Source organism: Rhipicephalus microplus, unplaced genomic scaffold (genome assembly GCF_043290135.1).
Source record: "Rhipicephalus microplus isolate Deutch F79 unplaced genomic scaffold, USDA_Rmic scaffold_14, whole genome shotgun sequence".
Taxonomy (NCBI): domain Eukaryota; kingdom Metazoa; phylum Arthropoda; class Arachnida; order Ixodida; family Ixodidae; genus Rhipicephalus; species Rhipicephalus microplus.
Window position 1 is genome coordinate 38,201,740 of NW_027464587.1, and position 23,500 is coordinate 38,225,239.

The 23,500-nt window shown below is 45.8% G+C and overlaps 1 protein-coding gene across 1 annotated transcript in view; it reads right to left on the reverse strand.

Annotated features, from left to right (window-relative positions):
* Nucleotides 1-285: 285 nt before the first annotated feature.
* The window catches only part of Cdc14 (cell division cycle protein 14), a 79,561-nt gene continuing 56,346 nt past the window's right edge, over nucleotides 286-23,500 (reverse strand). Inside the window, exon 12 of the mRNA XM_037431793.2 lies at nucleotides 286-466. Within this exon, the coding sequence (XP_037287690.1) occupies nucleotides 427-466 (40 nt within the window). The 3' untranslated portion in view covers nucleotides 286-426. The remainder of the gene's footprint in view (nucleotides 467-23,500) is intronic.

Genomic DNA, 23,500 nt, shown 5'->3' on the forward strand with positions numbered 1-23,500 from the left:
TCTAATGCTGGATCCCTTCTGGCGGTGATAACCGTGGATCGTCCACATACCTTCCAGTCATGGTCACGCTGGGTTGCAGGAACGACGGTTCTTGGTTGAACAGTTCGAACAGTTGTGCCTTGTTGTCACTTCCAAACTCTAGGCAGTGTCGCACACTGTACTCTGGTGGGGAGGTCCACGATAAGAAAGAGAACTTGTCGGCCACACTGCCCAGTCACGACACCGCACACAACGGAACTGGTGCTTCTATCCTGGAGGGGCATACAGGTGGGGCATGCTCTGCGAGTGGCATTGCTGGGAAGGGGTTCGTTAGTGACGGCTGGGGGTAGACGGGTTGCACCTCTTGGGCCTCTTCCGGGGGGAGCGCCTGGTAGGGGGGCCGGGGGGCGCCTCCGCCGCCACCTTCCGGAGGGCCGGCCCCCCTCGTCACCTGGGCATGCTTCCAGGTGCCTGGCGGCTGGTGACACTGAACAAAACATACACAGCATTCAACAACGCTGCTATCGTAATGAAATATTGTCATAGTTAAAGGTCAATATAAATATTAGCAGTGAAAGTAAGAAAGACATGTTATGCTAAACACTGCAATGAATCACTCTCCTTGGTGTTGCACTTGGATGCGAGGTGAAACAAAGAGAAGAGACCGAGTACGCTCAGGTATGACTAGCATTTTTCAAATACTTCATGAAACTTTCAGTGCCTTTGTCCCTAAGCACCCTTTGTGGCAGTTTTGGGCCACTGGGTATCTTACAGGTCGCGGGATCAAATTCTGGCTGTGGTGGCTCATTTTTTCATGGAGAGGGAAAATGCCGTAAGCCCATGTGCTCAGATTTGGGTGCATGTTAAAGAACCCCAGGTGGTCGAAATTTCCGGAGCCTTCCACATGGCATCTCAAAATCATAAGATGATTTTGGAATGTTGCACCCCCACATATCAATCAATCAATGGGTAGCTTACAGGCTATTAGCTAGATCATCAGGCTGATGTGCTAAGAGAACCAAGCTGAGAGCAAATACCTGAATGATTCAGGTACCGAAGTAAGTCCCCAAAAATGCACTACCTTTTAATAGGCCTCTCTCCTTGGGTGTGTGCTCAGCATGATAAACTTTTTTTTATTTATTCATCTAGAGCTCTGCAGCAAAGAATACATGCCGTATATATAAGGAAAATTTTGTCAACATATATCGAGAAATAAACCAGGCACAGACACTCCAGCAGTGCTACTAGTATGTCCAATGTGTCCTGAGGGCACATTACCCAATCCGGGCATGATTGGTGCCCAGCTGCATACACACTTTAGCCGACACAGCGGAGCAAGAAAGACGGGAGGGGAAACACTGAGCGGGCACCAGCGCTAGAGCGCGCCGCCCTAGGAGAGGAGTTTGGGAAATGTTTGTGGAGCGATCTTTTCAGCGACGCACAGAACTACTATTCATTTTCGGCCGCGGGAGGAGAGCGCAAGCGCCCACGACACTCACGGTCTTCAATGGCGCCGGAGTGTCGTCTGCTACATCTGCTTCTCACGGACTTTACTATGCTACTGGATGCAGCTATGAAAGTTTTCCACCAGCATGGTTTGCCAAAACAAAATGAAGCAAGTAGGCTGTCTTAGTGCCAGCATTTTTAATTATATATGTTGGGTCAGATGCTCTGCAAACAACCAAAAAAATGAAGTGATACCATTAAAAAAAAAGAGACGATCTGTTATCGTAGCTAGGCGCGTGGTTAAAATCACTCATAGTGTAGCTTGGGAATAGATTTTGCAGATTTTTCGATATAACAGTGTCAAAACTACTGCGCGCAAAATAAAAACAGACTTTGATGAAGAATGTTTGAGCCGACGGCAATTGATTTGAACAGAAGAGCGGAAACTGCCTCGAGATGTGAATCGATTCTGCGTAAAAGAAAAAGCTTGACCTTTTAACGCTTTGCTGACCAAGAACAGTAGCAAGAACGGGTGATGGCTATATGAAGAGGAAACAGAAAATGAAAGAGAAAAATTATTATATTAAAACTTATTATATTAGAAAAATTGTTTTCGCACCGAAACTGTCGGCAGGCGCGACACTATGCTAAATTTAAATTTACGGACATCTCTTACCAGCCAAAGATCTTGCGACTCGTTGAAGCGGCGCCAGAAGTTTTTGAGCTGAGGTTTTACTTACTCATGCCCAGAAGTGAAGCCATGAAATGGCCGAAATATCACTGAAATTATCTATAAAAGTAGCGCCAAACGAGTGAATGTAGAGGACAAAACGAGTGAATGTAGAGCCACTTTGTCCAAACTTCCAGGTAAACTACATCGCGAAAAAAGCGTGGTTCTCAGAAAGTTCCAACATAAACCAAGCTTCGAAAGAGAGCAGACAAATGAGAAAAATGTTTTTCCTGTATTTTCGTTTCTATTTTTTCAATTTTTCTTTTTAATATGAAAAGCTCCCCCTGTATGTTTTTTTATTACCGTGTTTCGTATGCCATGTTCCCACAAATAATATTTCTACTCTCGCATGCGAAGGTGGAAGAGTGAGAGCGAGCCTGTTTAGTGCTTGTGGACAGCTTCGCGAAACTCTGGTGGTATCGTCTTTCTCCCTAGGCTACCTGGCTAGCTTAGCGAAAACTCGTCGTCGTAACGATTTCCCGTCTCATTTAGCGAGTGTATCTGAGCTATGCACTAATACACTGAGCAATGAGCACAAGCCCGCAAGCAGATGAGGCTTCTCGCGTTTGCTGCTTCGGCGCAGCAGTCCAGCTGCGGTTCTGTATGTGGCGCTGTCAAGACGTTCGCCACCACTCTGGGGGGGTGACACAATTGCAGTGCTTAAAGGAGCCGAGTTTCCCCTTCTGTCTATTCTTCCTCCTTGCCTGAGACATATTTCTGTGATGGTAATATAGTGAGCCTCCAAACTGCCTCAACACTAATCCCATTCATGCCAACATTGATCACCAGCTGAGTGCAGCAGAAATCTTTCTTAACTATAGAGAATTTCCCAGAAATCTTTGGAAGTCAAAGTTTGATACAATGTCTGTGCTGGCATACTAATACTAAATTTAACCTTAACAATCCTAAGTGCATCTGAATAAAACTACAAAACTAGGTCAACTGCACATGGGACACTTTAGCTTACTAGAATATGTAGCAAATAGATTTAATGCTGGTAAATCTGCAAAGAAGTTTTCATAGAATCTCTTCAGAATGTGTACAGTCATAATCTGTCACATTGGATAAACCAATGGTGACTACTCTCATATACTTAGAGCCTATATTTTTCTCTGGAGACAGTGCACCTGGTCCAGGTCATAGTATAAATTTATCCAAGAATATGCTACTAAACTCTATCGCTACCATGGAAAAAATGGCTCTTTTCGCTAGGTGTAAAGAACATTTTTTTTTTGCGGCTAAGGCCTTGTTTACATTTAATGGTACCAAAGTGCAGCCGAAAAGATGTTCTGTCCAATAATATAAACGTTGCATATATATTTATTATGCACATTAAGAAAAATGTTTATATTGAAAATTTATACATTAATTATAAAATTAATGCTTTAAAAAGAAGAAGAACATAAAAATAATGATGTTAAAAATAATTCACACTATACAATTCGTAGCTTCTTATACTGCAAAATCAAAGGTTGTACAAGTTTCAAAAATAATTGCCAAGAACTGTTCTTTCCACAAAAAAGAAAGTTAGTGAGGGTGCAGCAGTATATAGGTTATCTTGTGCAACTTGCCATTGCGGACGAACTCTGTCTGCTCCGAGTCCATGACACTTAAAAAAGCAAGGAACAAAAAAAATTACTTCTCGGCATAATCTTCGTTGGAATGGGGCCTGTACACAACTCTGAGGTATTCCAATAGAGATGAAGGCGAGGAAATTCAAAAATTCTCATGTAGATGAAGATTCCAATGCGCTTCATGACTTGGTCGGGACTGAAGTTACTCCACGAATCGTCTCTTTCCACATATGTCTGCCACTCTAAAATCTGCATCCACGCACATTTGTTGGTGTAACTGCACGTCATGCTCATCAGCTGGCAGTGAAAGACAGCTGCAAAAAATTGATGGCCCGGACAAAGTTTCGTGCGATGTTCTGGAGCGCGCCTGCGACTTCGACTCCCGGGTTTCGTCTAGAAAGAAACTGCACACACTTCATAGATGCCTCAAGGAATCATGTCTGTAGGACGTTGAGACCCTCAAAATGAGTAAAACTGCTGTGAGCACACGCTTCGTTGCCCACAACTGCTGATTAGAAAACAAAATGGGCGCCCCACATACAATCGACACTCACTCGCTCCACGTTGGAGCTTGACGTATACTCATTATCGGTGGTGAAATTTGATGTGTTAACACCTTTTCAAGCTCACTGCTGCTTACTTCATCCTCAAAATCTACTGTTGATGCACTCAATTCACTATAAACGTGTCGTCTTTTAGGAACGTCCACACGAGAAAACGACGCTATGATCAGCACACTTGCGCAACAACCAGAGGCTTTGAGCGGCGAGGAAAGACTTCCCCCCCAAAAAAAAAACAACCAAAACATAGCAGATCTTGCGTTTCCTACTTTCATAGCGTCATAGCGTTTCCTACTTTCTCACCTAGATGGTGTTAGGCGCTCGCAAACTCCACGAGCGCACAAAAATTTAATATTGAAATTCATCGTTCCAATTGAATGATCTGAATAGGCACAGTAACAAAAGAGTTAAAGCAAAATGACAGTTCATATCTTAGTCTCTTTGACAAACAATACACGGAGGAGTACCGAGCTAACAAGAAACGCAGGAGTGTTACTTCTGCTATTGAAGTCGTCTGACCACGGCTGGTGACTGAAGTTAATTTACTAACACAAGTTAAACACGTACAAATAAAGCAAAAAAGTCATGGAGCACCGTCGTGCAAACCATGACTGTGACCAAATGAAAGTGGCCCATTGATTGGCAGATTGTACTTCCCTTGCACATAATAGCAATGTCAGCACGATTTCGTGAATCAGTGAGGCAATGGAGCTTGTATTTATACCCAAACCTCATCATAACAAAGTCACGTGCCACAAAAATACTTCAATATAACCGAAAACTTGTCATGAACTATTATTCAAAACACTGTGCATATGACAAAGCTATTGGTCACTTACTTCGTTATAACTAATAATTAGTTATATCCAAATTCCTTATATCAAGGTTTGAGTGTATCACATGTCGCCAATTCGACCTATTGGCTCTCTCCAGAGCAATTCATCTTTGGAATGATCTGCCAGATGCTCTTGCACCACACAAAGTTCCATTACAATCTTAACACCGGACAGACAAATGCCCAATCATGAAATGAGACGACTTCACTGATGGAAAGATTGTCCGTCACATTGACTCAAATCAAACCCCCCTCTTTTCGTGACAGGTGAATTTGAATTTTTATTTCTTCATTGAAAGTCGCAAAAATTAACATAAATGAATCGATGCACCCAGCCACATGACTATTGATTGCTACACATGATCGACAATGCTTTGTTGTTATTGAAATATTCTTAGTTTCTTTGTATTAAAAGACATCGCTCCATGAAAATGTACATTTAAAACTGCATTAGTATTATGCATTAAAGTGGTGCAGCCTCACGCTTAACAGCGCATCTTAAGCAACTTTTAAGCGTGCTCATGCAGGCGTGTACGAAGTTTCCAAGTTAGTAAGGTTTTGTAGCAAGAGTATTGATACCAGCACTTCATTTCGGAAAAGATACCCGATAGGGCCGCAGATATGCGTAGTGAAATTTTCGGTGACTTGGCTTGGCTTGTGTAACCAGAGAGTAAAAAAGCCAGGACAAGCCACCCAGGCTACAGGTGTCGGCAACCTTGGGAACAGCTGTGCACAACACCGTACAAGTACAGGGAAGATGTATCATGTCACACTTTATTCCAACAGCTTGTGAAATTCAAAAATAGTCTAAAAGCTCAAAATAAAGGTGCTTAAGCATAGTTAAAAGTAACTACTGTGAAAGCAGAACGAGGACAGCTTTCAGAACTTGTGAGAAGGGCTGGCAGCATTGCACTTGATTCTCAGCAATGCTGGAGGAGGAAAGGTGCATTTGCCTTTAGAGCCTTTTAGATTAAAAAATTCTGCTTATAAAGTAACTAAGTGCTTTTGGGATCAACTAGTGCCCCTATCAACACTACGAAGGGTGAGCTTTCTATCGCATCGTACAAAATGGGTCGAGATGATCAGTTGCCAGTACCTTTAAAATATATTTGTGGACCAAAAACTGATGTGTGGCATTTTCCTATTCATTTGTGCTTATAGTACTGTTACCGATGTTTTTTATTTTGTCTAGTGTACAATTATTTTGAAAAAACTCTGGTCAGCTTTCACTTTGTATTGCACAGTCGATGGTCAATAGTTACTTTTAAATTATCTTTTGCATCAAACCTACACACACTAACTTACTTTTTTAAAGTATATTTTGCATTTAGAAGTTATTAAGTACAAGTGTACCTATTGTAGCAATCAATATTTACATAAGTATATATCTCTCGCTTATATTAAATAACTAAATAAATAAATTTGGCCGCAGTCAACTTGCTTTATTTGCCGACAATGGACTCAAACTGCCTACAGCAAAGCTTTGCTGCATACTTTTGTACACGTGTCGTTGACCACGTGTCCCCACAAACGAGACGACGTGTTGCTACCTAGAGCCTCATCTCGCAGCCGATAGCTCTGTGTTTGGGTAACACAGAGATGCAGGAATGGTGACAAAACTTACTTTTTGTGAGGCACCCAATGCAGTCCCTATAGATGAATGAAACATCACCATGAAATGAAAATATGTTTCATCATCAGCATCCAGATTCGAATCATAGTAGAAATAGATATCCATATCCAGTGGTGGCCTAGCCAGTTCATGACTTACAGCAATTTTTGGAGCAGGAAAAAGTTTTCTTTGGAGCCAGTTTGGAGTAGGCTTAGAGCAGCCAAAACAAAATTTAGGATCACTTGGAGCAGGACATGCCTGCATTTTCGGTGAATATTCTTATTTTAATGTGCATAGTCGAAGGGTTCCTGCAATGTAAGCGAGGAGACAAGGCTGACGGCAGTCATTAATCAGGTTCTCAGCACAAAAGAGTGTTGCATTCTGGCTTCACTATACTGTGCAAGATGTGGGCTGAAGTGAAGCATTATTGAGAACGCAGGTGTGGCACATGCGGCTTCTGTGAGAGAGAGAGATGTCATCAGGTTCTTTTAAAAACCAAAAAAAAATCTTGACGAGAGAACCAACATCCTAACAATTAAGCAAGCAAGCCAAATAAATCTATTCCAAATGGGAACAAACTCTTTGAAATTACCTGCATAGATAGTGCCTTTAAAGAGGCACTAAAGGCAACTATTAAGTCGACTTTCATTGTTAAAAGAGCTGTACAGAAACCTCGTAGTGTTGCATTTGTGCCAAGGAAGTGCTTATTTTGAGAAAAATTCATGTTTTAGTGGTCCGCATCTGGTTTGCGCACTTCAAATTACCCGCCGGACCATCTCACGTCATTGTTTCAACAAATTCATTCGGGCAGAAACACACAACACAATCACACACATACACACACACACCCAGGCATCGAACACGCACAGTGCTCACTTCCAACGTATTTATTCATATCTCGAAGGCTTGAATATATACATGGGGCACATGCGCGCAACAACACCATAGAAGGCCAACAGCATACATTATCAATACATGCGTTTATCATCTCAGAGCATAGAACCGATAAACTAGAATTCCCTTGTTAACAATGATAGCAAAAGGGCACTTACACAGTGATCACTGTTACCAAGCAAAGTGCAACACCGGTGGTGTTGCACTTGCCCTGAGCTGAATATGATGCGTGCACTTGTCTAGGCTTGTTCACGTGGATATGAAGTCTCGTATCGTCAAAGGTCAGTTAGTTGTGATGGCTGCAATAACATGCAGCTCATTGAGGCCTTGCAGTAGATAGTCGATTTTCTGGGCGTCGGCAAGCATTATGAGGCAGTTTTCAATCTCCCATAGCTTCGCGTAAGCGTACTTTTGTAGACTCTTGCCTGGGTCCTGTCTAATCTTGATCATGCGTTTCTGCCACTCGAACAGTGTCAGCTATGACGAAAATGTTTCCTTTATTGCCGCGCTCCATGCTTCCCAAGTCAGGTGATTATGGACAAAAGGAAAATACCAATTTAAAGCTGGGCTTTTGAGTTTAATTGCGGCAATAAGGCGTGTGGTAGCGTCATCCCACGTGGCAAGCTGATGTACGTGGCGGATGCCAGCGATCCATGCAGTAACATTTTGCGTTGGCGAATCGCCGAAGTACGCTATGGACGAGGACAAGTCAGGCAGCATAATAATTGTTGGCGAGGGGCACGAAAGCTGCGGGAACAAAAGAGTCAGGTTTTCGAGCGTTGTGGTATCAAAGGGCAAATGCGTGCTGCCGGTGGCCTCAGTGCTAGCGATGCTTGGTTGCGGCATTGCTGAATGTCGGCTTCGACATGGTGAACGAGTTCTTCTTTGGTATCGGTGCTGTCTAATTCGAGAAAAGTCAGTTCTTCATGGATTGGGCCAACCCTGAAACGCAGTACGGTTGCGTAATCAAGCTCTTCCTCATTAATTGCTGGCATGATGCACCGTCAGGTGATGCTCGCCGGACCGCAGTCGCAAACACGGTCCAAAAGGCGAAGGATACTGACCAGCATTCCTGAGTTGCTGTGGCTGGCTGCTTTAGAAAAGGTCCATCGTCGACTGCGCCAAATGTGAGCCTTGTGCGGGTTCAAGGAAAACTCTAAACTGATCAAACTATTTGTTACAACACACGGCTCAGAAATACATGACTAGGCACGTGTCCACGTGTCAGCGTCTGAGGCTTCACTCACGCTCGTCGCACTGATCCCAGAGCGGGAGCCTACTGTTGCCAACTGATTGGCTGGTATCTCCTAAGCATGCTCGCATGTCACTTAAGTAGATACACAGACAAAGTGGCTTGAGGTAAAGCAAATGACTAACTACATCGGCAGCAGTCATCAACACTCTCCGGTCGTTGTTTATAACGTTCGGCCTACCACGCAAGTCTCTGACAGCGGCACTCTGTTTGTGTCCGCGTGATTCTCAAGTTTTATAGAGACAATGTTGCCTCATCTGTTACATAAGCCCCTTACCACTCAGCGATGAACTAACAAGCCGAGTGCTAAGTGGCAGAGATTAAACGTGCCCTAACAAAAGATCAGACTGGAGCGAATTAATGCCACAACGTGCGGTTTCTCGTACTGGGTTCTCAATTCTCGTCTAAACATCCATCTTCCTGGCGCTTTAAACGCCAGGAAGATTGATGTCTGGACGAGAATTGAAAACCCAGCTGAGATGTTGTCCCAGAACCCTTATAAAAGACACCATCAGGGGAAGAAAAGCTCTCGCGTAGCAGGAGAATTGAAATTGAACACCGCGTATACGCACGCCAGTTCAACTAAATACCCAGATGAATTGAAGCAACGGCACGCTAACACATAGGTTTGCGGTCATGGCTCATCCACATAGGTGGAAAGGCCACTCGCCAGCACCTTAATCAGCTATGTCGTTCAGGGAATTTCCCAAAGGAGTCTCCTTTTCAAGCAGGCAACCTGGCAGAAGTATCATCACACCTATCCTGGCATCTCGCACCAGATGAATCGGCACCGCCGCCAGCAGGTCCGGAATGCAAGGACAATGGCATGCAGCAAGCGGAGGCTTCTTCAAAAGCGCCCAGAGCATTCACACGCCCAGGACAACCCCTGGACTGCTTCCAAGCAACAAACTAAGGAGGGAGCAGCTGTTGTGTCCCAACTTCCACATGCACCGCTGTTGGCCGAGTGAGCCCGGACTGTCTAAGCGGTTCCCTGTACCTGCAAGCGCCTGGTTGTCGACTGCTCTTTCTTTCCCCCCCACTCGTTACAAACGAGTCTCCATGCTCGTTTCCCATGGCAGTTCGGCTGCCACCTCTGACTAGGATCAAACAAATTTTTACCCGTCCGGACTGTCTATGCTTTTTGGACCACCGCACCCGTGCGTCCATCTCTGGGCCAACGACAGCACCGGACATAACACTTAAAATAATATTGCTTTTACTCTTGAATTTTAGAATATCGTAATGCATATAGGAAGAGATGTATGCCAGTGCAAATATTCCAATGAATATTATTGTATTTAGATTACTATCAAAACAAAATTCAACCTCCTAAAATTTGTAAATTTAATGGTATTTAAGACTAACTACTGATTAATTTGACTGCATGTAACCGGGCTAATAAGGCGACTTCACCGCAGCAATAGACGCCCTGCGATAGAACCGCCTCTCCAGAAAATACTGGCAGAGCTTGCACTAACCACTAAGTCATACAGTGCTTGAAACCGCAGATTAGTAGAAAAATGCAAATCTTCCTGCTTTGGAAACAAGGACTGCAGCAAAAAGATTAAAATTCCTTTTCCTGGTTGCCCATAACAACCTTAAGATTAGCGGGCACGACTTTTTCAAATTATCACCAAATAGACATTTCAGGCACAGACATAGTATGTTTATTGAAGCTCCACTGATGCCAATCGACTCCTTTATATATTGCTATTTTCCACAAATTGAATGGAACATACTGCCTTATTCACTGCTTTCCTCTCCTCTTACTGCATTTTTAACGAGCTCGATAAGCTTGCCAATTCAGGTCAATCAGCGTTCTTGAACACTAATAATTAACGCCACGCTGTGAATGCGACAAGTGCATTAGTAGCATATCTCTGAAGTAAGCAGTGCCCTTAAATTCATGTTCACATTTATGTTGCATGAATGTTTCTTATTGCACGATATCTGATCATTCATTCATTCCCGTGATGACCCTTCTATGGTTAACAGTATTAACAAACAAACAAGCAGAACTGGATGATTATGAAAAGACTAATCTGCTTGCTACTTGGCCTTAGCTAGATGACACAGGCTGTTTCTAAGTTGCTTCTAGAATATTGCTAGGCATTGGCTAGGTGATGCTAGGTTGTTTCTGCATCAACTTCCAGCACAGAGAGGTTCGAGCTAAACCACACACAATCACAGACACGACAAATGTCAGAGACAGAAACTTGCATTGAAACCAAGCGTTCCAACCTCTAATATATACTTATGGGCATGTTGTCATTGGTATAGGGCATCCATTGGTTCGGGGTCTTCTCCCAGCCACTGTTGCCTTTCCCGTTCGCGTGTAATCTCTCGCTGCATATACTCGGGGTCTTTGGCTAGCCAACAACGATTCACAGCCACTTTCTGGCCTGAATGCTGCCTTCTTCTCTATTCAGTGGACCAGTGGTGTGTAATGGGACGTACCCAATTTTTGTGGCACGTACTTGTTTATGAATAGTCACAGGGCACACACAAATTACGGCAGGTTATGCAGCTGTGCTGAAAATCCACACTGTTGCAAGGCAACACATTAGTGTACAGGGTCTCTTAGGGCAAACATGGCTCAGCCGTGTTTGCACTCTGCAAGGTGCCAGTGCATCTGGTGCAGCTACACATTGAACTGAAGCAGCACAAACGCACAGGGACACACAGATTTTGCTGCGCTTCAAAGCAAAGCAAAAATTTGAAGGACACTTGGCCTGAAGTGTAGAACGCAACAGCATAATCAGGCTCCTTCTAAGAGAAACAAATGTCTGTGCGTGTAGCATTGCCCGTTTCAAACTATTATGAAATACTGGCAAGTGCCTACTATGCGTCTGTAAGGAGCTACGTGCCCCACCACGTTTCAATAGTTTCGTTGTTGTTGATGGTGAAATAAGTCTTGAGCATTTTGTAATTGGTGAGCCTTCATACAATTATCCTAACAAACGCTTGTTTTAAAGCTGGCCACCCATTGTAAATGGTACACAATTTACTGCATGTACTCCCTTAAGACCATGCATAGAGTGCATAGTAGGTGCTACGTCGGAAACATTAGGCTTGCGCAAATAGTGCATTTCAGGTTCGAAGGGAATTCGAAGCGAGTAGTGATTTTGGTCGAATAATTTCGAATCGAATTCGAATAGTCTATATGATGCATATAAAAAAGTAGGCATATTTATCATGACCTCACTACCCTGCTCAATATTTTTTTTTTTAAATTCCATTAAAGCCTCTGTGCAAATGCCTTTCTTTTTCTTTGTCCGAAAGAAGACGAAACAAGTTTAAGTAGCAGCAGGATTTGACTTTTGATGGAGTGCAAACAATAACCAGTATATTATCTAAGTTTTAAAATTCACTAAGAGCATATAAGCTAGCTAACAAGCTTTAGAAATTTAAAAAAATTAATGAATCAATGTAAGCGTAATATGTTCATTTAAAGAGACCCTGCAACACTTTTTGAAGTAGCCATGGACTGCATTCACAAAAGGAGCTTATAGCTTCACGAAATCACCACCACAAAAATTTTTTAAATCTGTCTGGTGCAAGCGGAGTTGCAAAGCAAGAATGTAATTGCGTTCTTCCTTCTCCTGTCCCGACGAAAGCGCTGGAACTTAAGCAGGGAAGGATTGGACAGGGGACGAAAATACTCCATGCGTGCCTCGTGACCTTGAGCACTCTCTTTTAATCCTTCAAATGCGTGGCTTTTCAGTGCGATCGCATACGCATGCATTAATAAGTCGCGGCCCCAGTAACGACCAATGCCCCATACTGAAATCAGCCAATAGCTCATACAATGACTGTGTTGTGCGATTTTTGAGCTTGTAGCAGGATTTGACGAGAAAAGAGAAAGCAATTTACAGCTGACTTTGAGAATTTACTGTAAATTGCAAACCGCATGCAGCGCAATAATATTTGGGTCACGTGTTCTCGGAAGCCTCGATTATCGATTGGCAGTGTTTTTCGACCAAGCTCAAAAAGTGTTGCAGGGCCCCTTAAACTTTGAAAAGAAGTTTCGCGACAATGTGAATTTCTCCTGAATAAAAACTTTCCCGGCCTAGCACCCCTGCACTGCAGTGGAACCACCTTTCTAAAATGTTGCGTACGGATTAACATACATTTATTCGTTTATTGCAAATACTTCGAAATTTTCAATTATTTAAATTCAAGTCAAAGCAAATTCCAATACGATACTACTCGTTCGAATATTTGCACAAGCCTAGAAAACGTACGTGCATAATTGCTCATGGTTTAAAGCATGCTACCAATTACACAAAATGACGCTAAACACGAAAGCTTCACTGACACAAGCCACTTTCACCTTTATCGATTACACTGTATTAATCTACAATTTGAACTTCTTGAGCAACATGGTACTATCAAAAGTACGCATTAAGCGATTGAAGTCGGACAGGATATCACTATCACGTTCAAGTCTTAAAGGAAAAGCTTATGGGTCCATATGTCCGAGCGTCTTGTAATCCGTGAGCCTTTAAAGCACACACTCAAAGCAGAATTCACATGTTTTGGCACTTGGTGCCATTCCACGCTCCTGCTGTGCAATATACATGCTAAGCTTTGTCTCACTGCATGGCATTCAAAGCGTTTTTTCCCAAAGAAGCTTCAAGCGGTGGTGTGGCTCTGAGGCAAAACACTTGCTTGCCTAAGAGCCTGTCACGGACGGCTATTTTTGGCGACACCGCGTCACGGCAATTAGCGGGCGCCGTACTTCCCGACTGACCGTGAGAAACGGCGGCGCATAGAAGGGAGCCGAGAAGTGCAAAATGGGGTGCTCTTCTTAGAACGTCGCCGCCGACGGTTAATCCTTTTGTAACTGTGGCGGCGTCTGCAAGGTCGTAGAAGGCCACGGTATACCATGACCAAGGATTAGACTACAAGACGCACCCGCTGAGAGCTAAGTGGTTGACCGTTCCCACGGGGAAAAGCGTGGGAAACACTCTGGTGGCCAAGCCGTATGATAACCCGACAGGTTGTCACTCTCGCTAGTTGCGGGCCCTCTCCCAATTAAAAAGGGGTGGGGTCAAAATATTTTTGGGGCGGAGTTTCCATCAATTAAATGCACATGATTGGACCCATGTAGAGGTCTCTTGTCCCCAAGGAAGAGAGGGAGGAGACACGAGGGGGATTTAAGCGCAGGATTTTGCCCTGCTAGGCAGACTAGTCGCTTACCAAGATGGTGTAGAAACAGATCAACAAGCATCTCTTCTAGAAGTTTTTAGTGTGGCTCTGTATCGGCTGGCCACCTAAACTTAGCCGTTCGTCTAGTTGTGACGCGATACTAACGTCTGCAACGTAGACATCGGGACTTCGCCTCGAGTTAGCTCAACCTGCTCGAAGTCACCTGCAAGCATTAGCCTCCCGGAGCCACCAGCGTTGCAACACCGCCGACATCGCAGTCGTGCCAGAACTCTCTTCGACTTCTCGCATCCGATCGTCGGGGACACAACGCTGCCGGTCATCACACGTATGCCTTCACCTGTTTATATCTTCGAACTTTCTCCTCTGTAGTCTTGTTGTGTTAGTTTGTGTAGTTTGTAATAGTTCTCTCACGTGAGCTGATTTATTGTTTTTATATGCATTTGTATCAAGTGTCGATGTAATTTGTTAGCTGTATTGAAGTGTTGTATTAGATCCCGTGTGCTGCAATATCACTAGAGTAAAGTTTGTTTTGTTTTCTCACGTCTCTGATCTCTTCACTGTCTCTGCTTGCGTACGGAACGAACCAACCTGCTGTCATTCCCGTCGCCGACTTCGCGCTGGCGACGCTAGAGTGGCAGCTTGTAACAAAACTGGCGTCCGCGAGACAGGACGTTCCGTACAAAGAGTAAGACAGTGAGGGGTGAACGAGAACCGTGCGGACAGCGTGGTGATAGAGCCGCACAGTTGAAGCGGTTGCATCCTGCATATGATTGCGCTGTTTCTATAGTGGCATTATAGTGACAGTTTGCAGTATGGAGTGTATGGATTTAGATAGGTGGATCGCGCACGGTAAACAGTTAGGCCTCGAGGGCGCCGAACTGAGACAATGGATTAAGGAGCAGCAGGAACAGGCGCAGGCGTTAGCCAGAGAAGAGCGGGCACTGGCCCGGGAGGAAAAGGAAAAAGAAAGGGAAGCGGCTAGGGAAGCCGGTGAACGGAAAGTGCAGTTACTGCAATTAAAGATTCGCCTCAATGAGAGTAGCAATGTGAGCAGATCCAGCAATGAGCATGGCGATGCCGGGGAGGAGCCGAGTTTGAGAATACACGCAGGTAGACTGCTCGTCACCTTTGACGAAGGAAGGGACGACTTAGATGCGTTTATACGCCGGTTTGAGAGCATCGCTAGAGGGCAAAAGTGGCCTGAAAGCCAATGGGTGACGGCGCTTTCGACATGTCTTACAGGAGAGGCGCTAAGTGTTTATGGCAGGCTACCGCCTGCAGATGCAGCGGACTACACCAAGGTTAAAACCGCCCTCCTGAAGCGCTTTCGCTTCACGGCGGATGGGTTCCGAGACAAGTTTAATAAGGAGAGGCCAGTAGGGGGTGAAACAGCAACGCAGTACGCGGCTCGCTTAAGACACTACTTCGATAGATGGGTTGAGCTGTCCAAAACTGAGACAGAATTCGAGTCCCTCCGAGCATTGTTGATTAGAGAGAGGTTTTTGCATGAATGTGGTTCGAACCTGGCATTATATTTGAAAGAAAGGAGGGTGGAATCTATGGAAGACATGCTTGAGCAGGCAGACCAGTTTTTGGAAGCTCAAGGTGGAGCAAGCCTAGCGAAAACAAAGAAAGATGGTCCCATAACGGACGAAAAGGGGAAATACGAAAAAGGAGGCAACAGCCACTCACCACTACCAAGGTGCTATATTTGCAATCGTGGGAATCACCCACCGCACTTGTGTCGCAACAGACCTGCCGCTAATGTAGCCATCGTCTGCTTCAAGTGTGGGAAAAAAGGACATAGGGCAAACGACGGCCGGTCAGGAGCAAATAACTTTCTCCAGGCATCCTGCCTCTACGCACCAAGGGAAACGCGTGAGGATCCCATATGCGACGGGTATGTCGAACTTAGGAATGGCGAAAAAGTCCCCGTCGTCAACGCCGTAAGGGCGACACCGCCGAAAAATCTGGCCGAGAACCTACCAGTGGCCACAGGGACCCTCCGAGGCACAGACATATCAGTGTTGCGGGATACGGGGTGCAACACAGTAATCGTGCGGAGGAAGTTGGTGAAGGAAGACGAGCTGACAGGTACAAGCAGACTCGTCTACTTGGTTGACGGAACAGCGAGGATGCTGCCCGAAGCACGGATTGAGGTTGACACCCCCTACTTTACTGGCAATCTGACAGCACTATGTCTGCAAGATCCACCGTATGACCTCATTATGGGCAATATCGATGGCGTAAGACCTCCTAATGATCCCAGAAAGGAGACTGAAAAACCTGTCGCGACAAAAGAGTCAAGGGAAGAGCCTGTGGCAGCAGCTATCACCCGTTCCCAAGCACAGGCACAGCCGGAAAAATTTGCCAAGCTTCGTACGCCTGGGACCACGGCGGGATTGCCGGGAGATAACTATGGCTGCGAGCAGAGTGGAGATGCGACACTCAAACAGTGTTTTGAGAAGATCGGCAGGAAGCAAACATGCCGAAATGAGAAGGGAATCATCGAGTACAAACAAGAACAGGGACTGCTATACCGACAGTACACAGAGGCCAACGGACGGCTTGTACGCCAATTAGTCGTTCCGCGCTGCCACCAAGAAGCTGTGCTTAAAACGGCACACGATGGTATAATGGCAGGACACTTGGGCACGCAGAAAACCAAGGACCGGATCTCGGAGGAGTTCTTTTGGCCAGGCATCACAGCTGACGTAAAAAGGTTCGTCGCCTCATGTGACATTTGTCAGCGCACCGTACCAAAGGGCCGTGTACCACATGTTCCACTGGGGAGGGCACCCATAATCGACACCCCGTTCAAGCGAGTGGCGATCGATATAGTGGGACCAATTCACCCGCCCTCAAAGCATGGAAACCGATACATTTTGACTTTAATGGATTATGCCACCCGGTATCCAGACACAGTGGCGCTCCCGAGTATCGAAACTGAGCGAGTGGCCGAAGCCCTGGTCGAGATGTTCTCCCGATTTGGCGTCCCCCGCGAGGTACTGAGCGACCGTGGCACGAACTTCACATCGGACCTGATGAAGGAAGTAGCGCGGCTCCTTTCCGTGCGCCAGCACCACACCACCCCATATCACCCCATGGCGAATGGCTTGGTGGAAAAATTCAACGGCACCTTAAAATTAATGTTGAAGCGCATGTGCGCCGAAAAACCGAGAGACTGGGACTGCTACCTGGCATCTCTCCTCTTTGCCTATAGGGAGGTTCCGCAGGCCAGTATGGGGTTTTCACCCTTCGAGCTTCTCTACGGCCGCCATGTGAGGGGACCCTTGGCGATACCGAAGGAGCTGTGGACGAACGCCGACTTGACTGAAGAAGCCAAGACGACGTACCAGCATGTCTTCGACCTTCGGAACCGTTTGGAGGAAACGTGCCGCCTGGCACACGAGGAGTTAGACAAAGCCGGAGCACGGTACACGAAGCTGTACAATCGAAAGGCGAAGGAGCGGAGTTTCATTCCTGGAGACAAGGTACTGATTTTACTTCCCACCGACACGAACAAGCTGCTGCTGCAATGGAAGGGCCCTTTTGAAGTTTGGCAAAATAAAGGTGAAGCTGACTACGTCGTAGACACGGCTGGCGGCAGAAAAATCTTCCATGCCAACTTACTAAAAAGATACGAGGAGAGGGACAGCCCCTCCACCAAGGTGTGCAACGTGACATTTGGTGTGGTGGAATCGAGCAAGGACGAGAATATTCCAACCCCTGACTGGCTGAAAGTAGAGGGGGAAGAAGACGTGAAGCTCTCCGACCAACTAGACGCTCAGCAGATCGGACAGCTGCAAAGAATTGTCAGGGAACACGCTCGTATTTTCTCGGATGTCCCGGGCAAAACTGACTGGGTCCACTGCAACCTCGAACTCACCACGAGTAACCCCGTCCACGTGAAACAATACCCTCTTCCCTTTGCAACGCGGGAAGGTGTAGAGAAAGAGGTACGGGAGATGGAGAAGCTCGGCATCATTGAGAAATCAGAGTCACCTTATAATTCGCCAGTCATTTTGGTAAAGAAACCCGACAGGACAAATCGACTGTGTATCGATTTTCGACGCCTCAACAACGTTCTGGTGGCCGACTCCGAACCTATGACAAGAACTGACGCGGTGTTTGCTACAGTGGGAAAGAAGAAGTATTTCTCGAAGCTCGACTTCGTGAAGGGCTATTGGCAGATCCCGCTGACCGAAGAGTCCAAAGCGAAGACGGCCTTCTCGACGACATTGGGACTATATCAGTTCCGCTTCATGCCATTCGGCATCAAGACAGCGCCTGCTGTATTTGCCAAGTTGATGCGGATGGTTGCAGAAGGTATACCCGGTGTGGACTACTACTACGATGATGTACTGGTAGCCACCGAGACATGGGAAGAGCACCTGAGGTTTCTGGGACTGCTTTTTGAGCGCATACAGAGGGCCGGGCTTACAGTGCGCCCCAGTAAATGCGAACTTGGTGTAGAAGAAATCGACTTCTTGGGACACCGAGTTGGCAGGGGCAGATTGCAACCACTGGGGAAAACACTCGACAAGATCGAAGCTGCACCACGTCCTTCAACCAAGCGACAAGTGCGCGCCTTCCTCGGTTTGACCGGGTACTATCAGGAATTTATCCCGAATTACGCAGAAGTCAGCGCTCCCCTTACAGATTTAACTCGGAAAGGCGAAGCTAACTCGGTGAAATGGACAGCAGCCCACGAGGAGGCTTTTCGAAGTCTCAAACAACATGTCTCGACGGAGCCGATACTACGGCTACCAGATTTGTACCAACCATTCGTACTTCGAACGGACGCATCGGACTCAAGTCTCGGAGCCGTGCTCATGCAGGCCCACGAAGGCAAGCTCCACCCCACAGCTTATGCCAGCCGAAAGCTGCTTCCACGGGAGGCTTCCTATAGTACCATCGAACGCGAATGTCTCGCGTTGGTATGGGGAATTCAGAAATTCTCCATGTACTTATATGGAGTACATTTTTGTGTCCAGACAGACCACCAGCCTCTGAGTTATATCCAACAGGCGAAACAGCTGAACGCTTGAGTACTTCGATGGAGTTTACTACTCCAAGAGTACCAGTTCACCATTACGCATATTGAGGGTAGCGAAAACGTGGGAGCCGATTACTTGAGCCGGATATAGTTCTTGAGGTCTATGAGCATGTTATTTTTTTCCCTTTCGTCGGTTGTTTTCTGTTTGTATGTGCGTATTTCATTGTATAAGAAGTGTATTTTGAGTTATTTTCTTTTTGCTTGGTGCATTGGTTCTTTTTCTTGTTGTAATGCACATTGAAAGATTGCCCTACAGTAAAGGAGCACACCTGTTCCGTTTTGTTTCGTAGTATACATTTGTGCACTGTATTCTGTATTGATGGCTGCCGTACACGGCTATTTCCTCTTCTTGTTTGTATGGCACATTGATATTGTTGCGTGTAAATGAAGCTGGCACTCTAACAATTGTTTGGTTGTCCTTTTGTTGTTACTTTGATGCACTCTGCCTATGTATGTTGTGTATGAGAGGGACAGTCCTCATGCCTCCCTTGTTGGTGGTGTTTTGTTCCTTGTTGTCGAAAAAATTCCCCTCCGTGTGAACAAATGTTATGAATAACATTCTGAAAGTGGGGGGCAATGTCACGGACGGCTATTTTTGGCGACACCGCGTCACGGCAATTAACAGGCGCCGTACTCCCCGACTGACCGTGAGAAACGGCGGCGCATGGAAGGGAGCCGAGAAGTGCAAAATGGGGTGCTCTTCTTAGAACGTCGCCGCCGACGGTTAATCCTTTTGTAACTGTGGCGGCGTCTGCAAGGTCGTAGAAGGCCACGGCATACCCTGACCAAGGATTAGACTACGAGACACACCCGCTGAGAGCTAAGTGGTTGACCGTTCCCACGGGGAAAAGCGTGGGAAACGCTCTGGTGGCCAAGACGTATGACAACAACCCGACAGGTTGTCACTCTCACTAGTTGCGGGCCCTCTCCCAATTAAAAAGGGGTGGGGTCAAAATATTTTTGGGGCGGAGTTTCCATCAATTAAACGCACATGATTGGACCCATGTAGAGGTCTCTTGTCCCCAAGGAAGAGAGCGAGGAGACACGAGGGGGATTTAAGCGCAGGATTTTGCCCTGCTAGGCAGACTAGTCGCTTACCAAGATGGTGTAGAAACAGATCAACAAGCATCTCTTCGCATCTCTTCTAGAAGTTTTTAGTGTGGCTCTGTATCGGCTGGCCACCTAAACTTAGCCGTTCGTCTAGTTGTGACGCGATACTAACGTCTGCAACGTAGACATCGGGACTTCGTCTCGAGTTAGCTCAACCTGCTCGAAGTCACCTGCAAGCATTAGCCTCCCGGAGCCACCAGCGTTGCAACACCGCCGACATTGCAGTCGTGCCAGAACTCTCTTCGACTTCTCGCATCCGATCGTCGGGGACACAACGCTGCCGGTCATCACACGTATGCCTTCACCTGTTTATATCTTCGAACTTTCTCCTCTGTAGTCCTGTTGTGTTAGTTTGTGTAGTTTGTAATAGTTCTCTCGCGTAAGCTGATTTATTGTTTTTATATGCATTTGTATCAAGTGTCGATGTAATTTGTTAGCTGTATTAAAGTGTTGTATTAGATCCCGTGTGCTGCAATATCACTAGAGTAAAGTTTGTTTTGTTTTCTCACGTCTCTGATCTCTTCACTGTCTCTGCTTGCGTACGGAACGAACCAACCTGCTGTCATTCCTGTCGCCGACTTCGCGCTGGCGACGCTAGAGTGGCAGCTTGTAACAGAGCCACACCTGGATTCAGTAACCCCCTTCCACCAAAGTTTTTTGTAATTTCAATTTAGGGTTCGTACAGATTTCCATAAGAAAAATTCAAGGATATTCAAGGACTTTTCAGGACTTGCTGCAAGTTTTCAAGGACTCAAAGCAGCATTCTAAGTTGGAATATTCCACTAAAATTTTCAAAAATGATCAATTTATTGCACTTACAATAAACAAACGAATATTGCAAGTACAACAAAAATATTCTAATCTTAACAACTTCTCACACCCTCTCTCTCCATAGGCAGAGGGCAAGATGGCATGTCAGAAAGTTATGCGCTGACGGGCTGCAACGCTTATGTGTGATCTGTATATTGCCTGCAAAATAGGCATATTGCTTACTGCATGCATTTGTCTTTATGGCAAAAAAAGAATTCTTCTAATAGTTTGAATAAAACAGAAGTTATTTTCTCTCTAACTTGGCAAACTTGCGAAAATTTCAGTTTTGAGAAAATGAGAAAAAATGTTTCAAAACACCTTTATTGAAAAAATGCGAATAAAATCTTATGAAAAAGATACACCAGGGGCATAATCTGGATGCATCCCATCCTTATGCTTCTTGTTGACCAGGTTTCTCAGACTTTGGGACATTTCTCTATATTTATTTGAGGTTGCACTCTGATGACAGTCCTTCTCCCTAGCCTCCAGGGATGTGCTGCTGAATATCGTTATGTCCAGCTGCTCTAGAATCACAGCAAATGCATTAATATTGCCCGTGTTGAAGCACCGCACAGCTTCTGCAACAGCAGCTTGCCCAGCAAAAAGAAAAGCATGCTGCTCTTTTGATACGAAACTCCAAATCACAGATTGGGGGCTTTCGAATGAATTCTGAGTCTTGCCTTGCTGGCATCTTGCCTCGCTGCCGCACCACTTGACACCGAGAAGAGCTCAATTTTTTGCGCTGTTGCTGACGCCGACGAAAGACCCTCTCAAGCGCCGTGGTTGTCTTGCGGGCGTGCGCATCTTGAATTTTACTGGCACCGATCACATGAGCGCCTACCCACACACAGCCGGAGTCGACATCTGGGCGCTGTCACAGAGCCCCGTGTCTACGCCCTCTTTACCGTTGCCGATAGCATGGGCGCTGTCATAATCCACAGAGCGTCCGCTATCCAGGAAAGCCGTCTCGCACACTCCTCCATTCATAACATATTCAGTACACGGGAGGCCAGCGTCCACACCGCGCACTCACGAGGAACCATCTTCAGTTACGAAGGCGTTATCAAACAACATCGGCGCTTGCTCCCGCGACACAGTATCAGCACCATTGGGCTTTCTGCCTCTGCCTTTTTTCTCTTAACGGCCGAAATGATGCTGCAATCGGAACTTTTTCGCGCCGCCGGGCATAGCGAGACGCACAAGCACTTTAGGAATACGAGTCACGACACCTTCACAAGGGCGATACCCTTTCAAAATGGAGGCATACACCGCCAGCGAGTTTTTCTGGCCAATCGAGAAGCGCCATTTTGGTCATGTGCATCAAGCGACCAATGAAATCACGCGCAGCGCTTTTTTCGCTTTTGCGAGGGGCACATAGTTAGTTGTCAACTGAAAAAGAACAAAAGCTAGAAACGTGATCTTTCCAACAAGACAAAAAATGGCGCTGGTGGAGGGCGTAGTTCCCGTGCTGTCAGCGGTTGAAGTACGGCTAGTTTACACTTCAATTTAAAGTTGCCCACTAGCGTGAAGTTGCTCTCTTTACGGGTTATAACTTGAGAAATAAGTGCAATTTCGGAGCCAAACTTAGCTGATAGGTGCAGAAGGGCATCGGGAACGCGAAAATGATGAGAGAGAAAATGTGATTTTTGGACCGATTTTCGACTTCCAAGTGCCGCGTCCCCCCCTTGAAGGGGTGGTTCCACAGTATTTGTGGTTTGTGCGCTATTTGCTGCAAGCGTTAATTATAGCTTCAACAAGCGCAATACATGCACCAAGATTTATTTATTCTTGCTAAGTAATTTATTGCATTACTGATACAGACAATTTTCAGTTCCTACTTGTGCGCACCAAGTTGGGCAGGGACAAGGCAGTGTCATGCACGGGTCATGCTGAATATCGTCTGCTCTTGCACAAATATGCCACACAAGCACTTGCCAAAAAAAAAGGAGCCGCTAGCTGCAGCAGCCGCAACGCTTTGCCTGTACATACGTGGCGGAAATCTGGAGGGTCACTCACCTCACTACAGATCTTGTGTGACGTCACAACTTTCGTTGCCTTTCCTATAGAGCTAAGTCACTGTTGGATGCGCTCGCGATGGGCCTCGATTAGGAGAATGAGCATTTAGGTACACCTAAAAAGTGACTTAAAATATATTCTAAGCGTTTTACGAGTCCAACCAATCGTGTGGAGTGTCCTTGCATACAGAAAGAAAATCCAGAAGGTGCTTCGATGGCACCACCCCATTAACAGCGTTGGCTTGTGCACACTCTACACTTGCAGCACATTGATCAACAACCAAGAAGTAACATCTGTGACAATGATTAATTTACACTCATCCTATGGACATGTGTGTTCTTTTCTAGCATCGTTCTTGGTGAGATGAAACTTATTCTATGTCTATCCAGACGAACCTTCATCAAACTCTTGACTACATCTTTCTAGGTGTTTAAGCAGCATGCTTCCTGTG